This window comes from Danio rerio, chromosome 11 (assembly GCF_052040795.2).
Source record: "Danio rerio strain M-AB ecotype USA chromosome 11, GRCz13ab, whole genome shotgun sequence".
NCBI classification, from domain to species: Eukaryota; Metazoa; Chordata; class Actinopteri; order Cypriniformes; family Danionidae; genus Danio; species Danio rerio.
The window spans coordinates 27,652,790-27,675,176 of NC_141031.1; the positions used below are offsets into that span (position 1 = coordinate 27,652,790).

Genomic DNA, 22,387 nt, shown 5'->3' on the forward strand with positions numbered 1-22,387 from the left:
CTAAGTTTTTGTCTGAAATAATCTTCTGGGGTTTGAACAGTAATCACAGGCTTTTTATTATCTTTTATTTGCACAATTCCACAATTGAAAGACACTGTAGGTGCAAAAGGCACAATATAAGAGCATTCTAATTATTAAACGTTAATTTTTTTTATTCAAGTCTCATTTTGAATAAAGGAATGATCTAATCTGTTTTATTTTGGAAAAACCTTTTCAAAATGAAGCACTGTTCTAAAACAAATCTTCGTATATAAATTGTTTTTCAATGCATGCAATTCTTATGTATGAATGCACTCGATACAGTTACTTGACTGAATGACTTTAAAAGTGCATTTCTTTGCCCAATTTATTAACTCTTTGTCTAACAATTTTTGGAAATCATGTGCACCTACATATTGAATAGGCCCAGATACTGGCTTCTATACATAGATATTTACAGTAGATGCCGCCTACACTGTTGATGTCTATTGGAAGGAATGCGTCAATAGAGCTGCCATTTTAGTACAGGGTAGCGCTCCTTGGAAATTAATGTGGGACCAAGGTGCAGTGGAGGACTGGCCATCCAGAGCCATGTATATGTAAGCATATATACATATATCTATGATCAGGAGTTTTCCTGGTGGTCAGTATGCAACAATTATAACTTTATATCACTTTCCTATACCGATGGATAAGTGAATGCACGGGCTTTACCAACAAAGAACGTGTTTGTGTTCATGGAAATGTATTATACTCCCCAGTTAAATTTGATCTAATCCATGTCCTGAAACACACCAGCTCTCCTGCTTTTACTTCTAACGCTAACGGAGGAAGTGATTCGTTTGTGAATGATCTAAATGGTACAACATTTGTAATATTCAATAATTTAGGGTGGACAGTATGCACATTGTGGCGCAGGCACTGTTATGTTATCAGGCACATTTATAAGTTACATTAGAAACTAACGCTTGTGACCTTAGCCGACAATAATATGTTTCTGGCACCGCAGAGCTTTGCCGTTATGTTTTATTTAGGGTAACTAGCATCAGTCTAGAATTTAGTGCAAGTTGGTGCTACTTTACCTTATGGTCAGTGGCAGTGCTGTAAGTCAGTGGTTCTCAAAGTGGGGGTCGGGACCCCTTGAGGGGTCGTGGAACAATGAAGGGGGGTCGCCTGGTGATTTCCAAAAATCTACTTATTATTATTAGGCCATAAGAATTACTGACATACTGACAAGCACTGACATACATAAACAAAATAAACGAAGAATAGACTTTGGTCTATTGGAGTGTGTGTGTTCACCATTGCATGCAAGTTTTCTGTATTTATAACCACCTCAGAGGATATTGGGGGTCGCGAGTCACTGGCATTGTTATTTTAGGGGTCGCGTGTTAAAAAGTTTGGGAACCCCTGCTGTAAGTAACTATATTATCATCAATAACGTGACTTGTTGAGCATAAGAGTTTGTAACATTGGCTACAAAAACATAAAAAGCTAAATCTTATCTATGAAATGTTCTGCCTTTGTGCCTATTGTGTTTTGTTTTCTTTGTTAGCTTGTTACTACTCCCGTGTGGTTGAACGACATTTGCCCTGGGAGCACTGTACAAATGTGGCGGCGCTATTGACGCAGGCTCAGAGTCCGTATGCGATATCTAGACTAGTGTATCGATCTATGGCTTCCATACTTTCTGGTGCGGGTCGCCTCATGGTGGACGCCATTCAGGTTACATGTCTACTCACACACAAATCTTCATTATTAATATCGGTAACTCTTGCACATAGTAATAATTTAAAGCGTAGTATTGTTAGTATCGATTTCTAAACAAAATGTTACAAATAGTGAATAGAAACGTGTTCTCCATCCACGCCGCTAGGTGTCAGCATAAGTCCATGACGACCGCCGTGACTAGTGCACCATGACAGCAGTTTCAAGGTTCTCATTATGTTCGAAATGTCGGACAGTTACACTTTAAATACAGATATTTTTTTGCAAAACGCCTTATACTTCATAAAGAGGGTTTCTAAAAGGCATGTTTTATGTGTAAATGGAAGTTTGCAGTCAAAGAGATAATGTAATTGCGTAATGTAAGTGGCGTAAGGTAATGATTACAAGCACTCAAATTACTTTGAGTAATTTTTTCGACGATACTTTTTGGTACTGAGTAGTTTTAAATATGTGTAGTTTTACTTGAGTAATTTTTTAGTGCTGTATCAGTAGTTTTCCTGCACTAAAAACTAGCCTATATGATTATTTTCTGGTCTGACATTACTTTGATTAGGTAAATAATAATCAGTGCTCGTCCTGTCAAATTTGCACTATATTTTGGGGCAAGTTAATGGTACTTTTACATGAGTATCATTTTTCAGTACTCTTTCCACCCCTGATTGCAGTATATAGTAGTAGTACAGTTAAAGACAATATACCCATTTCTAATGCTCTACATACAGATTTCTTTAACTTGCTCATAGGTTTTGTGGCCACAGTTAATGGCCCCTTCCTCTTCACTCTGCAAGCTGAAATGAGTAAAAACAAAGTTGAGTAAATTCATTCATTACAGCCTTGAAAAAAATCTAATTTAAGACGAAATGACTTTGGTAACATGCCTTAGGAGTAGTCTTGCTGCCAGAGTCTCTGGAGCGGGTCCGTAGTTTATTCACTTGAGACTCTGCGATATCTGCTCGTTCCTCAGCGTCGTCCAGCTCATGCTGGATCTTCTTGTACTTGGTCAAGTTGGAATTTGCTTGTTCCTCCTACAATTATACAATCAGCAGGAACCTTCAGTGATGCCGTTTTAAGTATACATGATGAGGTTGCATGCAAAGCTTTGCTGATAGACTCACAGCATCTTCAGCTTGTCTCTTGTAGGTTTTAACTTTGGCTTGTAGCTTGTCTATGAGCTCCTGGAGGCGAGCAATGTTCTTCCTGTCCTCTTCAGTCTGTAGAAACAGCAAACGAGGCCACAGGCTTAATGAAATTCCATGGCAATTCATTTTTACGATCTCTTGTTTTTGTACAATATTCTCACATTCCAGTGATGGATGTATTTACAGAAGGGGCGAGCCTTCATGCATCCAATTGTCTAAACATTTTAGATTTTCATATGAATGAAATCATAGAAATAGGCCTACAAATTCTTCACTGTTTTCCAGTGAGATCAGGACTGAAAAGTGCAATTCCAGGACTTGTGCATGAATTTGTCTTTTGGATTTTGTACCTGGTAGGTGAGCTCCTTGATCCTTCGCTCATATTTGCGAATTCCCTTCTGGAGTTCATTGCTTTTTTTCTGCTCAGATTCCAGTTCACTCTCCAGGTCTCTTACCTCGAAGAAAGCAAAGTTAAAACAATTTAATATTAAACAGTCACATTAACAATCTAGTCATCATTTACTTTTCATGTCATTACAAACGTGAAAAACGTGGTAATCTTTATTAACCAAATGAAATCAAATCTGAGTGAATTCAACCCCTAAATGTAAAGTCTTTTCACCTAGATTGCCAATTCTGTCTCATGGCAATTCAAAACTTTTTGATTTAATGGCTAATTTGTATGATCTCATTCGTACAATTGACTAAAATTTGATTATCCCCCAATGACGGTTGGGTTTAGAAGTGGGATTTGGTGCCACGTCTTTAAAATCATACATTTTCTTATGACAAAATTAGACACTAAATTAACAAAATGTAAAATAGTTATGTTTCCTCTTGAGATCAGGCTGAGAATGTTGCCATTTTTAGACAAGCAAATCCATATGAATTGAGTGGATGAACATTTTTCATTTTCATTCTTTGTAACGAACATTTAATTTAGGCTTTTATACATTCATCTTTTTACAAAGGTTTTTAAGCTTTAGACTTTAAATGGAAGTACAGAAACTGTCAGATTTGTTTAAAAATATCTTTATTTTTGCTTCAAACATGATTACATTCATTATAGGTTTTAGTCCCATGGTTCCTACTGGTAAAGGAATTTCTGGACTATCATGGACATTGAAGGAATGCTTTGATTTTTTTCATCCACTTTTTGCTTTATATTTCTGTTTCCATTGCTGCTAATATTCAGCTTCCTTTTACTCCGCTTCATTTTATCAACTGGTGGTCACTTATGTCAAATGCAGTCACCCGACTCTGCCTGTTAACTAAGGCTAACATGTCAGGATAATATTCACCTTATTCTTCAATGCGGAAGTGTGCTAGTTTTTTGCAATTGTTTTAGAACTTACGATTCAGCTTATTATGGGAGAAATTATAAATAATAAACTGCATAAAACTATCAAACTACTCGCTCTACAAACAAGTGTTGCAACAACGTATTGTTTTTGACGTCTAAAAATAAATGAAAGTGAATGAGACCGGGAGTTTCGAGCCAAAAAGCTTCAAATGGCTGCAACTGCTCGTAAGCAGAGAATAAGGAAATACATTTTAGGAGCTTTGACTCCAAAATGACCATTTCAAAGACTGAGAGCTTTATTTTAATGATCTAGGTGCACAGTCTAAACCGCATGGTGCAAAAGTATTAAGGGCGAGTCCAATTCCAATTTTGCTATTTTAAGGACAGAGAAATATGCTCTGCGCCCCGGCGCATGGTCTAACAGAGTTGTGCTTATTCTCCTAATGAGTTTTGATTGTGTTTGAGCTTAACACGCATTAAACTAATCAGAGTCTCCTCTCCCATTCTCTTTAAGAGTCAGTTGCATCATGCCATGGTGCATTTGCTATTTTGGTGGATTTTGTAAGTTGAAAAACAGAATGCTTTACTAAAATAGTTAAACACACAAGAATAAAAAATGAACCTCTTCTATTTGGCCTCTTTACTGTCTCTATACTTTTACTCTTTTCTTTACTCCTTTACTTTTGGGGAAAAGGAAACGGTGTTGTACACACTCCACTGAAGACATCCATCAGCCTTCAAAATTTATTTTGTTTGTTAAGCACAAATATTTGTTTCAAAATTATTTCTAAATTCAGTTTTAATTTCCAGCAAATGGATAAATGAACAATAATAACAAAGTGTGGTCAAAAAACTGAGTTATGTCCAAACACACGTACACGCGTCTTATTCTTATGCCCCATTTGGTGATGCATACATCTCCAAAACCTGACAGGTGAACAAATCTAAACTTGTTTTTATTAAAAATAATATAAATATATATATAATAAATAATACTGCTAATAATAATAACATTATAAAAAATGCTAATTGTCCCCCAGACATGAAGAATGCATGGAGGTAGTGGTTTTTATATCTATGTAGTACATAATAATTTTTGTTACATTTTAATCTTTTAGCAACCCACCAACAATGCACCTTAACACACCTCCTTTATAGACCAGCACACCCATGAGTCCGAAGTGGTGCAAGTGAATTAGCTACTTAAACAACGTGGCACAAAATGCGAAAATTAGGGTTGCGCTGGGAGAGGGAGCACTTCAAAGCCACTATGAGTATTAAAGTCTTAAAAAAAATGTATTCAAGCAAAAATCACTTAAAACAGCAGCCTGTTTTATTACAGGACAGAGAAATTCAGCGTTTTAGTCAGGGAACCATCATGGAATTTGATATTTGTCTTAGAATGGCAACCTTTCAGTTCAACATTAAATCAAGAAATAAGGACGTGGTTAGGTTAAACTAAGTTCATCATCGTTCTCCATACCTTGCTTTCCAGTTTCTGGATTTGTTTCTTGCCTCCTTTCAGAGCGATCTGTTCAGCCTCATCCAGACGCAGCTGCAGATCTTTGATGGTCTGCTCCATGTTCTTCTTCATGCGTTCTAGATGAGCGCTGGTGTCCTGCTCTTTCTTGAGCTCTTCCGCCATCATGGCTGCCTGCATGTTGAAAGCATCATATTAAATCCGCTTCACAACACAATATCATACAGTCTCTACTGTAGAGTATGCCAGCTGCTCACATCAGTGATGGCTTTTTTGGCTTTCTCTTCAGCGTTTCGACATTCCTGCACAGCATCGTCCACCTCACTAGAAAGTGTGGCGAGATCGTTCTCCAACTTCTTCTTTTGATTGAGCATTGAAGTGTTCTGGAGAAGCGTGGAAAATCGTTAGGAGTTACTTGACATGACTGCTCAGATCAGTTGCCTTTGAGCAGTCTTTAGGCATTACCTGTGAATGCAGCAGGTTGACTCTCTCTGTGGTTTCCAGAAGCTCAAACTCGGCCAGTTTTCGTGCTCGGTCGTTCTGCTCCAGCTGGCATCTCAGCTCTTCCACCTCAGCAGTCAAGAGGTTGTTCCTGCGTTCAGTCACGGCAGACTGCTCCTTCAGTTCTTCATTCTGCTGAACTGTCTCATCCAGCTCCATCTGAAGGTCCTTTTAATTTACAGCCGAGATCAAAATGAGAGCTTTTATACAAACTGTTTTTTTTTACATTTCATGACAATATATTCTCAGGGCTCGCAAAACTGCTACCCTGACATCCTGGAGCTATAAGCTTTTCCAGTTGGGCTATCAAAAATGTATTCAAAATCACTGGCACTTTAGTACCAACTTTAAAATAAAATAAAGGCCTACCAGTTTTCACATAATTTTTTTTTTTCAAGGACAATTAAAAAATGAACAAAATTAAAAGTTTTGTTATTTTCCAAAAAAAACCTATGTAGTTTTTATTGAATGTCCACAGCAAGCACAGGACGTCAAAGTGACGTCACATTGATGCTGTACCCCATAGTTGTGGGGGCGTTGCATTTTGTTTGGAAATGAAAATCAGGTTTACATCAGAACCCAACATCAGGCCAAATATCAATATCTAATGATGTTGATGTTGAGTGGACGTTACCACTATGACGTCTATCAGATGTTGGATTTTGGTCACTATACCTGACAAATAAAGGTCAGTATTTGAAATCAGTATGACATTGGTTTAAGAGTTTTGGTCACTTTCTAACTAACACAACTTAAAATTAACCAAATATCAACGTCATTTGATGTATTTATTGGACATCAAAATAACATTGTCCTTAGATGCTGGCTAGACATTGAATTTTGGTCACCTTAAGTCACAACCTAAATCTAACCTAATATTAATGTCTTATGACGTGTTCCTGCTGAGCCTTTACAATTTATTATTAGGGTCTGTATTTCCTTTTATTTACTAAACAGGGTCTTTCCTATTCGTGCACAGCATAAAAACTAAAATCTGATATTTTGAAAAGGAACCCATTTTCAGATTTTTCTCAGTTATTGCTTACCTTTAGGTAATTTCTTTAATTTAACAAATATTATTTAACTGGCTGTAGTACTTACCAGTTTTTACTGACCTAGCTTCTTTAATGTGAGTGAAAACCTCCAACAATATTTTGTCCAAGTGAAAGCCAAACGTTTTTGTTTACTTGGTTCTAGTAGTGTGGTATAGAGACCACTAAAATAAATGCAATGTTTGAATGAAAATATAATATTTCTAAAAATATAATAACATAGAATTAAAGCTGCAAGCAGCTTGAAATGGTCACTGCTAACTAGTAAGCTTATGCTGCATTCACACTAGCTGTGACTTTGTAGCTGCTTGTTACTCAGGGTGGCAATTGAAGACTCTAGTTAGATATTCACTGAGAGCAAATGAGTTTATGACCTGCTGAATATTAACTTTGTTCATGGAAAACAGTAAATATAAATGGAATCAGTGCACAAAATGTTTAATTACAAAGATGAACAAGAAAAAATGTGTTATCCATCATTGCGGCTTTTTATTTCCTGCAAACTCGAGTCTGTGTGGATCTACAGCATGGAGATCCAACCGGCTGCAGCAGGAGCTGAGAGTGGATCACGTGAGCTCTACTGATGCTCGTATTGGTGGTCACTCGTAAAAGTTTCTTTTTATTTGCATAAAGTTGAATTATTCTCAACCTTGTCATATCGCTCAACACGCCCACATCTGTCACCAACAGTTGTTGTCTCTCGCGTACCAGAGGTCGCTGGAAATTGCTTTAAATCTCCATTAAATTGAATGGTCGATTTGTAGCTGTTTGTCACTTGTAGTGTGAATGGAGCTTTAGAATAACAGAGAACAGAGATCAATAAGCATTCAGTCTGTAAATATATGTAAATATATAAAAAAGGAATATGTCAAAGTCATTAACTGATTTCAGATTTCGCTCTTTTGTATATATTGGGACGTTCCAATGGTCTGTAAATTTTTGGTGATGTACATGAAAGGTAGCTCAGTGAGCACTTCGTTGAAAATGTATAGCTAGCGCTGATGAGCCATTTTGCCACACAAAGTTCTGAAACCTGTATCAGATTCAGGTGTGTGTGCAAAGTTTTGTGAGTTTTCAAGCATGTTTAGACCCACAAAAATGCGATTTACCTTGGAGAAGCAGAAGAAGCGGCTACTGGAATAATATAAATGAACTAGGCAATTTTAGAGTCATCGCATCATCAGTGCCCAGGCCTCGTTTTTATTCCCGACATTAACGATGAATTAATTAATATGATTAACATTTACCTTAATCTGTGTCTGTAGGTTTCGGACCATTTTCTGGGACTCAGTGGCCAACCGATTTGCATGATTCAACTGAACCTCCATTTCATTCAGGTCATTCTCCATCTTCTTTTTCACCCTAATGGCTTCACTACGAGATTTTGCTTCTGCATCCAGCGTGGCTTGCATGGACTCTAGGGCACGCTGATGGTTACGGCTAGAGAAGTTAATAAAGGTTAAATTTATTAGGGAGCCTTTTTGTTTGTATAGCAGATTCGCTGATGATCTTCATCAGTTCTCAGACTTGTCTCATTAAACTAAACTCACCGGAGATTGTCAATTTCCTCATCTTTCTCTGCCAGCTTCCGGTCAGTGTCTGCTTTGATCTGGTTGAGCTCCAGCTGTATACGTAGAGTCTTGCTCTCTTCATGCTCCAGAGTGCCCTGACACAAAATGGTAAGACAATTTAATAATGAGAGTATCTTAAATTACACATAATTATATATTATATATAATTATTATATTATATTATATTATATTATATTATATTATATTATATTATATTATATTATTTTTTATAATAGATCAAATAAATATATAAAAATGCAGTAATGCTAAATACAAATGGCTTAATTCTAAGTAAAACACTGAAATACTTGAGGTATTAAAGATGAAGAATATAAGAATAAGAAATAAACCTCAATGTGTTAGGGATGACAAAAATCTCTGGAAATTCTAACGCACAGCATAAAAAAACTAAAATCAGATATTTAAGCCATTTTCAATACATGAGTTTAATTTCCATGGATTTCTGTTATCTCTAACTCTATTAGGTTTATTACTTATCTACTTTATCGTTAACACCTCAAGTATTTTTTGTGTGTTTTACATCAGTTATGTAAAACAAATTTATGTTTTTTTTTACAATTCAATAGTTGGAAATGTCCCATTAAGTAAAAATCACTGTAATAATAAACATATGTACATATTAACAACTTTTGACATGAACAGCTTGACATTTTGACATGAACAGCTTCATTTTGCTTTGGTATGTAATTTAACATAATGTAAATGTAAGGCAAGTTTTCACCTTCAAAAATTTTTAGAAACAAAGAAACTCCATACTTCAGCTTCCTCAAGAGCTGCTTGAATTTCCGTCTTCTCCAAGTCCAAGCCCTTCTTGATCTTCTCCAGCTCATGAATTGTCTTGCCGCCCTGGCTAATCTGGTCATTGAGGTCGGAAATCTCCTCTGTTAGAACCGAAAAAAAGTATTCATAAATCACATTTTGTTACTGACAATATATGTTAGATCAGTGTTTCTCAACCACGTTCCTGGAGGACCACCATCATTGCATGTTTTGGATGACCCCTTTGTTTGCTACACCCATTACAGGTCTTTCAGTCTCTGCTAATGAGCTGATGATCTGAAGCAGGTGTGTTTGGTTAGAGAGACATGGAATATGTGCTGAGCTGGTGGTCCTTCAGGAATGTTAGATGATAGTGATTTTTTTCCTCTATTCATAATCCATTAAACGACATACCCTGTAGATTTTTATTCTCCCGTTTGATGCTTTCCAGATGGTCGAGAGCCTCCTCGTATGAGTTCTTGAGTTTGAACAGCTCCGTGCTCAGATTACGAGACTCTTTCTGAGATGATTCCAGCTCAGACTGGCACTCCTCGTACTTCTGCCTCCATTCAGCCAGAATCTTGTCAAATTGCCTCTGCTTCTTGTCCAGTGCAGTGGCGGCAGCGTTCGAGCGCTCCAGATCTAATACCAGATCCTCAATCTCAGATTGCAGCCGATGTTTGGTCTTTTCTAATGAGGAACACTTGGCGTTTGAGGCTTCAACTTGTTCCTCAGACTCTTGGAGGCGTGTGGCCAACTTCTTCCTGATGAGTTAAACAATTTAATGATTTGTAGTTTGAACCACAACGCAATTCATTTATAAGCTGCAATTCAATGATTCAATATATTGTGATAATAAACATGGGTTATATTGATATTGTGGGCACTTCAAGATACTGTGAATAATAATTTACCATTTAATCTTTTGGTATGCCTCTTAATAATATTCAGATTGCAGTGAGTTTCAGAGCCAGATGCTTAAAGACTTAATTGGTTAATTAGCTTAAAAGTTCAAATCATGAAGATTTCCCTATGTTAATCTGGCCTACTACATGCTGAAATATTGGTTAAAAGTTCTGTAATAATTTATATAGATATTAAATGTAGGCATGGACCAGTATAAGATTCTGACGGTATGATAACCTTGGATAAAAATGTCACGATATTATGATGTTGTAATTACTGCTCAAAAATAAGAGGGTGTGTAAAAAAAACCAATAAATATTTTTTTTTTCGGAAACATTTATAGTATTTTAAAGCAATAAACATGTTAGGCTAAATAACTAAAATAAATAATTGTCTTCTGCTGTCTTTGTTATATTCAAAAACACATTTCTTTGGCCAGTAGCTTTTGATATGGTCCTTTTCTGCTGGAGATATACTGTTGCCCTAAAAAACTAAATGAGATGGTCATAATAAAACCTGTAACAAAAAAAAAAAACTCACATATGAGGGAAGACACTTTTAGCGGTTTTAAAACCTTGACTTTTCCTTATCATGGTAAACCTTAAAACCAGTTGTCGTGCCATACCTAATTGAATGTGAACAATGTGAAAAAAGGCTCCAATAGTTAAAAGAAGTTAATTTAACCAAACTCACAAAAATATTACAAACCATTTATTAATCTTATGTGATGTTAATTTCTTAGTCAATGTGTTAAAGTCAGTGGTCACCAAACTTTTTCGTGGAGGGCCGGTATCCTGCAGTTTTTAGCCCCAACCTTAATTAAACACACCTGAACAAGCTAATCAAGGTCTTACTAGGTATACTTGAAACACCCAGACAGGTGTGTTGAAGCAAGTTGAAGCTAAATCCTGCAGGGACACCGGCCCTCCAGGACCAAGATTGGTGACCCCTGGTTTAAGTCATGGTTTATCTAATTACAAGTTCATAATCATGACTACATGACAAATTGTTACCTGTTCAGGGTATCTGCGGGGTCTTAAAAAGTCTTAAAATGTCTTAAATCTCAAAAACAAAACTTTAGGCATTAAAAAGTCTTACATTTACTGAACTATTGTGTTGTAGGTCTTTTTTTAACAGGTCTTGATATTCCTTTGTTCATGTATAGCAACACAATCTGGCCATTAACATCCATACAATTACCAACAATCCATCTCAATAAAACTTTAAACTTTATATTTAATGTAATTTTTAACTCCATTTACTATAGTGGTTTCATTATTTTCTTTACAATAACATATGTTTAAAAGTTCTACATGTATTTACTGCTTATTTTACGAAAGTTTATTTTGAAAAAAATGTATATATAGAACTAGAGCTTGCTTGTTTTGAGACAATATTTAAAATATTTTGCTCAGAATAAAATAAAATATTATTATTATTATTATTATTATTATTATTATTATTATTGTATTATTAAATTATTTTAAAAAGTTTATACGGCAAAAAAAAAAAAAACATTTCCAACTGAGCCATTCAAAAAACTCCTTGGTGTTTAGCACTGTATGAGTCTAAAATTTCATTTTCAAGATCCTAAAATGTCTTTAAAAGTCTTAAACTTGCTGAAACCTACAGAAACCCTGCCTATTGTACTTTATAATCCTTCTTTACTTTAATTTGCTTATAACAGTTGCTTACTCTGAAAATGTAAACAACAAAGCAATACGGCAATTTTGTTTTTGTTATAATTCTTGTTAATGTAACATTTTGCAGCTTAAATCAATATTGTATTGTGATAATACCATAAACCATGATAAAAGCTTCAGCAAATTATTGCGACATGAAAATCTGATACCTACTGTTTAATCCGGCACTCACTTTGCTTCCTCGAGTTCCTCTGTCTTCTGAATGGCGTCTGTCTCATATTTGGTCCTCCACTGGGCAACCTCAGCATTAGCTTTGGACAGTGCGCGCTGAAGCTCAGATTTACCCTCTTGTTCTTCGTCATATTGCTCTCTCAGCAGATCACAGTCATGTCTGGATGATTGTAGGGCATGAGCCAAAGCATTCTTTGACTGAAAGAAGCAGATGCAAAAGACAAATCAGAGTATTTATTTGTTCCACATAAAAGCCAAACGAAGTGAGGAATGTAATTTCTGTTACTTTGCTCTCTTCTTCTAGCTGTTTCTTCAGCTCCTCAATGTTTTGGCTAAAGGTGTTTTTGCTGCGCTGCAGTTGAGACACCAGAGCTTCACGCTCCTCCAGCTTTCTGCCAAGCTCAGCTGTATAAAGTATAAATTATATATTTTTTAAAAATGCTCAAAGTTAGTCTGTGGTTAGTTGTCTCTTAGAGGTGTAGTTCGCCCCAAAATGAAAATTCTGTCATCATTTACTCAGCCTCTACTTGTTTTAAACCAGTTTGAGTTTTTTGAAGAATGTTGGAAACCTGTAACTTACATTACAGGTTATTATACTATTTGTTTTACTTACTATGGATGTCAATGGTGAAAGGTCATGGGTAAGTAAATGATGGTAGAATTTTTATCCATTAACTGTCTCTTTAATATTGCATTGGTTTGATTTGCTGGTGTACCGCTTTCAGCCTGAGCACGGGCTCGCTGCGTGTTGGTGTCACTGAGCTGCCTCTGGAGCTCCTCCACTTTGGCTTTGGACTCGTTCATCTGGTCTTCATAAAGGCGACAGGTTTTCTCAGCAGTAGCCTGTAATGTTTTTATATTTATATAATTAATTAAATTACAGATTGTTTTCAGCCAACTGTATTTTGTATTATGAAATATATGCATAAGTGTATACATATACTAGTTTTTTTTCTAGATAAATAGATTTTCTACTACATATTTATTTATTATACATAGGTTCATATTTAACAAATTAATGTCTTAACTCTTCTTAATCAACTACCAATGAAGAAGTATTTTTGCAGCATTTATTTATTATGTTAATTCATAATTTATTTATTTTTTTATTTTATACTTCATCACAACAGATACATTGATGTTAATTGAACATAAAATTTAAAAACTTTGAGTATAGTTAATTTAGCATTAATCTTCATTAATAAATTCTGTAAAATGTGTTTGTTACATATTTATGACATCTAATTTATATTTAAAATAAACAAAAAATATTTTCAAATAAATGCAATTTAAACTAAATAAAAATAAGAATAATATATACAAAGCTGATCAGGCAAAGCTAATTTAACCCTGAGAAGTGAAATCTGCCCTTGTTTTTTTTAGTGTTAAAGTCTACGCTAAGTTAATGCTAGTTAAATTAGATCAGCATGTGATGCAACAGCTCATATTTTCCACCTTGCCCTTTGCCAGCTGCTCTAAATTGGAGGTGAGGTCATCGGCCTCCATCTTGGCCTCACTTCTCTCCTTCTCCAGCTTCTGTTTGACTCGCTGAAGGCTGTCAATCTGCTCACTCAGTTCAACCACGCTGTCTGCATGTTTTTTGCGCAATGCGGCAGTCATGGCCTCATGGTGCAGTATGGCCTCCTCAAGGTCACGGCGTAGTTTTAAAAAGTCGGCCTCTCGTTTCTTATTCATCTCAATTTGGGCCGATGTGGCTCCTCCGGCTTCTTCGAGACGCTCACTGAGCTCTTCAAGCTCTTTGGACGAATCGCTTCGATGTTTCTCCATTTTGGCTCGGGTGGAGCGCTCTGCTTCCATTTCCTCTTCAAGCTCCTCAATACGAGCCTTAAAACACAGTGGAAGATTAAACAATAATATGTTCTGATGAAGAGACACATACATACATATACATACATATATATATATATATATATATATATATATATATATATATATATATATATATATATATATATATATATATATATATATATATATATATATTTGGTCTAGTTGGACGTACTTGCAGTTCCTTGATCTTCTTTTGAAGCTGGATGATTAGCACTTGGTCATCTTCGATTTTTGAACTGATCTGGTTCATTTCAAAATCTTTCCTATAAAAGATCAACAATTCATTGGTATGTTAACAATATACTGTAACAGTCTACAAAAAGAAAAGTTTTTCACAAAACATCTGTTTTCATAAAGTATCTAGCTTACCTAAACACAAGCAAAAAATCCTTTATTAAGTGCCTCAAAAACAAAACACATATCATTTGTTTGTAAGGCACTATAAACTTTTTTCATAGAAAGCAAAGTTATCTTTGCATGTATGTGTAAGCAGGATGCTACAAATTTCCGGTTGGCAGCTTGATGTGTAAAAACAGTAACATTTAAGCAGCTTTGAAATGATCATTTTAATCTATTTTACTTGCTTTTAACGTCTTCGAACTAATATTGCTGTCAATTAGCGCCACCTCCTGGACTGATCATTTAAAAAAATTCCTTCTAATAGGAATGAAAACAACTGCTGCGAGGCATTTATTCTTACTGTCACATGGCATCTTCTGCCATTAAAAAGGAGCATTATCATTACTAAAGTAAACACTTACTCTTTTTCTTTTTACAAATATATAACCAACCCAAACAAATATAATTCAACAAAATGTTTGACACACACACTGGTACTGTACCACTAACAATGATTTAATGATTAACAAATTGAAAATAAAGTGGCCTTTTGAAATGACAGAAAAACAGATGGTAAATACTACACAATACAAACTAACAAAACATAAACTGCTCCCAGTTACAATACACATTCAAATCAGCCAGCATAGTGTCCAGTAATGTACATGCCAGTAATATGGTTTGCTCTATAATGCAGTGAAGTAATGTGTGTGATGTTTGTGAGCATTGAAGAGCTGCGGAGTACAGTATAACAGCTGACTGGTCGGGAAAACTTATGCTGCATTTCAACATCTTATCTGACGGCAGACACTGAATTACGAGAACGCCTTTCTCTCGCACTTGAACCACATCTGACAGAAGTATAATCGCTTTAACATACATCTTTCAAAATTAAGTTGTGCATCACAAAAACAATCAGTAAGCCACTCAAAATGTTACTTTGGGATCAATAATTCCAGTTGAGAAACACTGTAAATGGAATTTCTAAGCGTCCTATTGGAAGACACTGGCCACTATTGCGCCCTCCATGCAGCAACGAATAAAAAGGTCTATATAAAGTATGAAAATCTTTATAAATAGATAGCAATCTTTATAATAGGTGTATTTTTAATTCCTTATTTCATTTTTCTCAAGTTGAAGTGTAATGGAATTGTTGCTGTCATGTAAATAAATGGCCAAAAATCACAACAACGTTTCTTGTTTCCGAATGAAAATGGTGTCATATTTTTACAGCGTCCTGTCACATAATAAATCTTACTTCTTTAGCTTTTCCTCTAATTGCTGCTTGTCATTTTCGAGGTCCATGACAGACTCCATTGACAGCTTCAGATCGCCCTCCAGCTTGCGTTTTGAACGTTCCAGATCCATTCGCAATTTCTTTTCCTGTTCTAAGGAGCCCTCCAACTAAAACAAAGGCATTATGGTGGATTACTGATTCCTGACTCATTCTAGATCCATTAACAGTCCTGTTACTATTTATCCAGCAAATGAACATACATCATCAACTTGCTGCTCCAACTTGGCTTTGGCCTTAGTCAGAGTATTGACTTTGTCTTCCTCTGTCTGCAAGTCGTCCAAGGTCTGCTGGTGACTCTCCTGTAAGGCTTTTTTCTCTTTGGTGAGCTTCAGTATAGTTTCATCCAAAGCTGCCATCTCTTCTATCAGATTCTTCACCTATAAAAAAGAAACTTTGATTATTTGACTTCAAGAGCTTCATTTGTCTTCAGAACAACAGAATGGCCTCACCTTGTTTTCAGTGGCATGCTTCTCCTTCTCCACCTTGGCCAAGGTTATCTCCAGATCATCGATGTCTTTTTTCAGCTCGGCGCACTCATCTTCCAGTTTACGCTTCTTTGCCAGAACTGTAGCATTCATCTCCTCTTCGTCTTCCAGGCGTTCGGTCATCTCCTTTACTTTGGCTTCAAGTTGGATCTTGGTCTTAATGAGCAGATCACAGCGGTCCTCTGCATCTGCAAGGTTATCTTGTTCCTGTAGCGTGAATATGCACAGTTATTCAATCCTTCAAAGACAATTTCATAGTTTACAGAGTAGCAGTATTAAAACCATATGCTTTCCACCATCATTCTTGCCTGAAGCTGCAATAGATCATTGATAATTTTGAAATTAGGCTCTGTGAACAACTCATAATTGAAGATATATAGAGAGAAACGAAGTATAGTAATTCCATACTTATGAATTCAGCCTTTTCATTTGTCGGCAACTAGCTCTCTGCAATTCTCACAAGGTCACACAATGAAGCTAAGCAGTGCTGCACCCGGTCAGTACCTGGATAGGAGACCACATGGGAAAGCTTGGTTGCTGCCGGAACGGGTGTTAGTGAGGCCAGCAGGGGGCTCACAACCTGCGATCTATGTGGGTTTTAATGCCCCGGTATAGTGGAGGAGACTCTTTACTGCTCAGTGAGTGCCATCTTTTTAGATGAGACATTAACCCAAGGTTCTGTTTCTCTGTGGTCGTTACAAATCCCAGGATGTCTTTCGAAAAAGAGGGGTTTATCCCCGGCATCCCAATATGGCTGCTGTCATGCCATGCAGGTGGATGCTGCACATTGGTGGTGGATGATGAGATTCCCCCCAATGTGTAAAGTGCTTTAAGTGTCCAGAAAAATGCTATATAAATGTTTTTATTAATTTATTTATTTTTATGCATGTAATTATTATTATTATTAGGGCTGCTTGGTATTGGAAAATATTGACATTGCAATATTTTGTTTTGCTGTGATTATATATAAATTGTGATGTGAATACTATTTCACTAGATAGCTTGAATGGTTCTATTTGGAAATAATTGATTAATCTAGACTGATTGGGATCATTCTGGAAGATTATGGGGATTATTCTGTGTTATTATTGGTACAGAAATTGAATAAACAAATGTAAAAATAACACTGTATAGTCTTTATGGTATAAATAATTCAATAACTCCATCTTTATTACTGTTACAATCATTACAATTTCATATACTTCAGTACTCAAAGGCCTTAAAACATGCAAATGATAAACGTGATGAACTCGATTATGGTTAAACTCTTCAGTGACTCCAAAAATCTTCTGTGTTCTGAACTGTGGTTTCTGGTAAACTTTAATTATGACGTGATTATTGCGGATGGGCAAATTGCAATATCGATGCTGAAACTATATATTGTGCAGCAATACTTTTAATACACTTTTTGAATAATTAACAATTTAGTGTGTCTATGTGCAATGACACTGCAAATCATTTGATGTACTTTCATTTTGAAGAAGAACAAATAGTTTTGTGACCACTGTAGCTTTTTTGATATGAGTAAACCATACATGTACCCAAATAGGCTCATTGGAAATACTTGCCTTTTTCAAACCCTAAAATACATTGCTCTGAGTATGCTATGTTGCTGTTTCAGATGACAAATCCACTAGAAGATGCTGGCTAAAAGTTGTTAAATCTGAAACACATTAATTAGGGTATGTTTTGTTATATGCGAACCACTGATCTGAAACCCTTTCCTCAACCCAAGCAATAGTGTTTTTAAAAACTATTGAGAAAAGTTTTACCTTGATTTTACATTGCTTTTATCTCTTTAGTGGAACTGTACTTCAAGCTGAGCTCTCTGCATCACAAGTAAAACAATGTACAAAGTGAGTTTGCAAACAAACTGACCACACTGGAAAAGTTGTCCAAAAGGAGATAGATCAGAGAGGCAAACATATTCTTTCACAAACCACAGATGCCAGTCATTTGTTTTGTATAATTGTTTTGGTGTTGTGCAAATAACTGCAAGAAAACAATCCTTTATTTGTTGATAATATGTCCCTGTAAATATTATTTGATTGAAAAGGAAAAATGCATTCATTTAACCTAGAAACTGCAGTCAAACATATGATGAAGTGAATTTTTTGCAGTTCACAAAAATGTAGTCTGAAGCATGTATTTCCAATGAGCCTGTGTTATATTTACCAGATGAAGTGATATTGCATGATACTTACTGCCTGAAGCTGCAGAGAAAGGTCATTCTTCTCTTGGATCAGGCTGACCTGTTTCTCCTCCAGTTCCTTACGTTTGGCCTCAGATTTCTCTAGTGCCTCCTTTAGCTTCAGGAACTCCTCTTTCAGAGCAGCCAGCTCTTTTTCTGTGGCTGCGCTCCTCAGCAGGGGTTTGATTTTGAAGAACAGTTTCATCCATGGCCAGTTCTTCACAATGTTGAAGGCCCGAATATTCCACTGAATGATCATCAGAGCCTCCCTAATGACAAAGACAGGTATAATTAGTCTTATTAAGTCTCATAATTATCTTGGTTGTACACGTAGCTCTTCTACTGTAATGGCAAGATTAGTAAGTTTTACCTTTTTTTTTTTTTAACTCAACTTATACTTAAACATGCTTAAAAATGAATAGTTTGGGCTTCTATTATAAAACGTAATGTGACTTTTCTTTAACCAGATATTTTTCGATGGATGGTTTGATGGTTGGACTCTAGTCCAGTCCTCTTTTTTTATTTGATTTTTTTTAGAAAATCAGTTATAGTTGTTTTTTTAACACTGAAGTTATCGTTTCATTCATTGTTACAGTGACATATACTCACTGGCCACTTTATTAGGTACACCTTACTAGTACAGGGTTGGAGACCTATTTGCCTTCAGAACTGCCTTAATCCTTAGTGGCATAGATTCAAAAAGGTACTGGAAATATTCCTCAGAGATTTTGGTCCATATTAGCATGATAGCATCACACAGCTGCAGGTTTGTTGACTGCTCATCCATGATGCGAATCTTCGATTCCACCACATCCCAAAGGTAATGTGGTGAGATCTGGTGACTGTGGAGGCCATTTGAGTACAGTGAACTCAGAGATGTTTGTGTGTGAAAATCCCAGTAGATCAGCAGTTTCTGAAAAGCTCAGACTTTCTTTCTCATTCTGATGCTCAGTTTGAAATGCTTTTTGATTGTCTTGACCATATCTTCATGCCTAAATGCATTGAGTTGCTGCCATGTGATTGGCTGATTAGAAATTTGCGCTAACAAACAGTTGGACAGGTGTAACTAATAAAGTGGCCAGTGACATCTTTAGAATCATTCATTCATATTTAAACTATAAAAATAATGTGAACCACTGACAATAATATTTTAGCATTACATTAGACTTTAACATTCTAGTGTTGAAAACACTACAGCTTGACAAAACAACTTTCAGTGACAGTTTTAGTAGTCTGAAACAACATATTGTATAAACAATTATATATGAAGGAAAAAAAATCTTTAAAATGACTGAAACATACTGGCATTATCTGGTTTTTGTGTCTTAATTTACAATTTAAACTTAAAATACTCAAAATATCTAATTAAAACAAAGGTTAAGCCTAATTACATTATAGGAAGTTATAGAAAGTTATCAGAGCAGAGATGAAGGTCATATAATGCGATTTGAAAGCATACATAAATGTAAAACTCATGCATCACAGATTACATGAACTGTAAATTAATGGATTTTTTAATAATAATATTATTCTATTAATTAGAAATGTTTTTCAGGTTTTGTACTTCAACCTAAACTTATTTTTGTTTTATTTTAGCATCACTTTGGTTTGTGAATTTGTAATTGAATAGCTTTGATTATCAATAATAACACGGACCATGGGAAAACTATCACCCACATAAGACCCACTGGCTTATGTCCATGAATGCTTGAAACGAGGTTCATTTTAGTTAGTCTATTACTGGGGTGACTTTCAGATGTCATGCACTTGCTGTCACAGTACTGCGGTTACATGTTAGCAGATGACGCAGAGAATTCGGTCTGATCAAATAGCTGCCATGCATCTGTGCCCCAGGCCACCCAAAAGGTGAAGTGCCTAATATTTATTTTAGAAACCGAGGCCTTCTGTTGGACCAAAGGCTTTAATCCTTTGCCAGTCTGCAGATATGCTTTCAATGGGGTCCTTTAGAGGCTCAGGCGCCTTGGCAAAACTGTCCTTTGAGAAGGGTGCTGGCCTGTATTTTTAGTGAGGAGTGGAGTGAGCAGCTGCCTTGTGACCCACAGGGTCCCTGGGCTTTAAGGACACCGCCTGCATTGTCTAATAAAAGGAAAGGGTGGAGATCGTAGATATAGACATGGAGTGTTTGAAAGAAAGTGTCGGAGCGCATGAAGGGTCTCGGCCACACGTACACATGGACAAATGCATGTCTGAAGACACACACCTCACACACTCCATCCACATGACTCCAAAATACTTCTCATGTTGAGGATTGAGAGCTATCATGTGACAACAGATTGTTGCTAACTTTATTAGGAGCAAACCTGTTGGATATCAATGTAGTTTGTGAATATTTGTGTGGGACTGCATTATTTCAGGCTAATATGGAAAATCAAAGAGTTTTGGAAGCGCGTTCTCAGAATAAAAGGATTGGACACAAGGTGTTAGTAGGATAAAGTGCCACATTTTTGTGAGCAAAATTAAGCCATTTCTGAAGGAACCCACACCGGATGAAATATTTTACCTGTGGGTTTACCATTGGGTTTAGGTCAGTCACGAAAATTGACAGCGATGGGAACAGAAATTGCCCAGTGTGAAACAGACTTCTGTGTGAGCAGTGCTATTCAAAAATGATCATGTTAGCCTGTGAAATTTAGCTTGCGGCTGCAACCTAAAGCCGAATATGTAATCTTCATATTCTATATTCCAAAAAAATCTTAAAATCTTTTTGCTGTGTTTTTGTTTTTGTCTTTTGTAATCCGTATTTATTTTTAACATACTATTGGAAAACCTAAAAAGACATTTTAATGTTAAAATCTCCATGAACCAGAAGTTGCAATCTTTTTTTTTTTTTGTATTGTGACGCAGTTAAGGAAATGGAATATTAAATGAGAAATCTGTGGAGTGGCTTGTTTTTTCTACTGCAAGCTGACTGGATGTTGTAAAGCAGGCAGTTCATTCAGAAAAATAGAGAAAATGTTTTAAGAGAATCATTACTACCTAACAGACACCTACTCGCCATTTTTGTTTATTGTCGTACCACTGTCAAAACTGACAGTTGACAATACCTCAAATGGATAGAATTTAAACAAACAGGAAGTGTTTCAATTAAAGATTTCAGATTCTAATTAAAGATTACAAGAGGAAACTATTCACACAGATGAGTTGTTCACCACAAAACTAGCAATGTGAGCAAAAAAAATCTATAGATTAGTTTCGTTTTCATGCGTACTTAAAATATAGCTTTCTGTAAAATGAACGGAGGCTAGTTTGAAATGCAATCTTATGCAATGACTTTCAATCTTTTCAAGTGTGCAGTGAATGTCTAAATATATGGGGGCTGCTGTGATTTAATCTTAAAAACATCTTTAGCTCATACTTCCTCTGCGTCATCTTGTTCAGCTCCATCCTCATGATCTTGCCGCGGCTGGCGGCCTGCAGCAGAGTGAGAATTTTAGCCAGACGCTCGTCTCTCATCTCCTCCAGCTGTCCCAGCAGACCAGCCTTAAAGAACACCTGTATTGCAGAAACACTTTGATTTGGCTTGATTTAGCCTATCTTGTCTTGTGTTCAGAGTCACACCTCTGAATGATGTCCCACTGCTTGAGCCTCAAAGCAACAAACGTTTTCTAGCAAAAGTCTGACTTGCCTTAGTATGTCCAAATCTATATTGATTGTGGTCAATATCCAGTGAAGCCAGAAGTTTCTCCGCAGCCTTCCTGCTATCCACAAACTTGTCATCGGGAATAGCGTGAGGATTCAGAATGCGATACCTGTAGAAATAAACACACGGTTAATGTTTATTCATTGTGCTGTTCGTCATATAGCAGCTAAATCTCACGGTAAACATATTGTTATATTGTTTATTGATTTTATCGATACATACTGTATGTTTAGACAGGGTTTTCATCATA

The 22,387-nt window shown here is 36.1% G+C and overlaps 1 protein-coding gene across 5 annotated transcripts in view; it reads right to left on the reverse strand.

Annotated features, from left to right (window-relative positions):
- Positions 1–31: 31 nt before the first annotated feature.
- The window catches only part of myh7ba (myosin, heavy chain 7B, cardiac muscle, beta a), a 33,214-nt gene continuing 10,858 nt past the window's right edge, over positions 32–22,387 (reverse strand). For 3 of the 5 annotated variants that reach the window (XM_087271762.1, XM_087271763.1, XM_087271764.1), the window contains 22 exons: positions 22,123–22,246; positions 21,853–21,989; positions 18,490–18,745; positions 16,250–16,492; positions 16,001–16,177; positions 15,762–15,907; positions 14,337–14,427; positions 13,769–14,158; positions 13,030–13,156; positions 12,600–12,718; positions 12,315–12,511; positions 9,948–10,297; positions 9,531–9,655; positions 8,733–8,848; positions 8,430–8,622; positions 6,095–6,298; positions 5,887–6,012; positions 5,633–5,803; positions 3,197–3,301; positions 2,823–2,918; positions 2,586–2,732; positions 32–2,495 (listed from right to left, as the gene is read on the reverse strand). In XM_087271762.1, the coding sequence (XP_087127888.1) occupies positions 2,484–2,495; positions 2,586–2,732; positions 2,823–2,918; positions 3,197–3,301; positions 5,633–5,803; positions 5,887–6,012; positions 6,095–6,298; positions 8,430–8,622; positions 8,733–8,848; positions 9,531–9,655; positions 9,948–10,297; positions 12,315–12,511; positions 12,600–12,718; positions 13,030–13,156; positions 13,769–14,158; positions 14,337–14,427; positions 15,762–15,907; positions 16,001–16,177; positions 16,250–16,492; positions 18,490–18,745; positions 21,853–21,989; positions 22,123–22,246 (3,652 nt within the window). In that variant the 3' untranslated portion in view covers positions 32–2,483. 5 annotated transcript variants of the gene reach the window in all.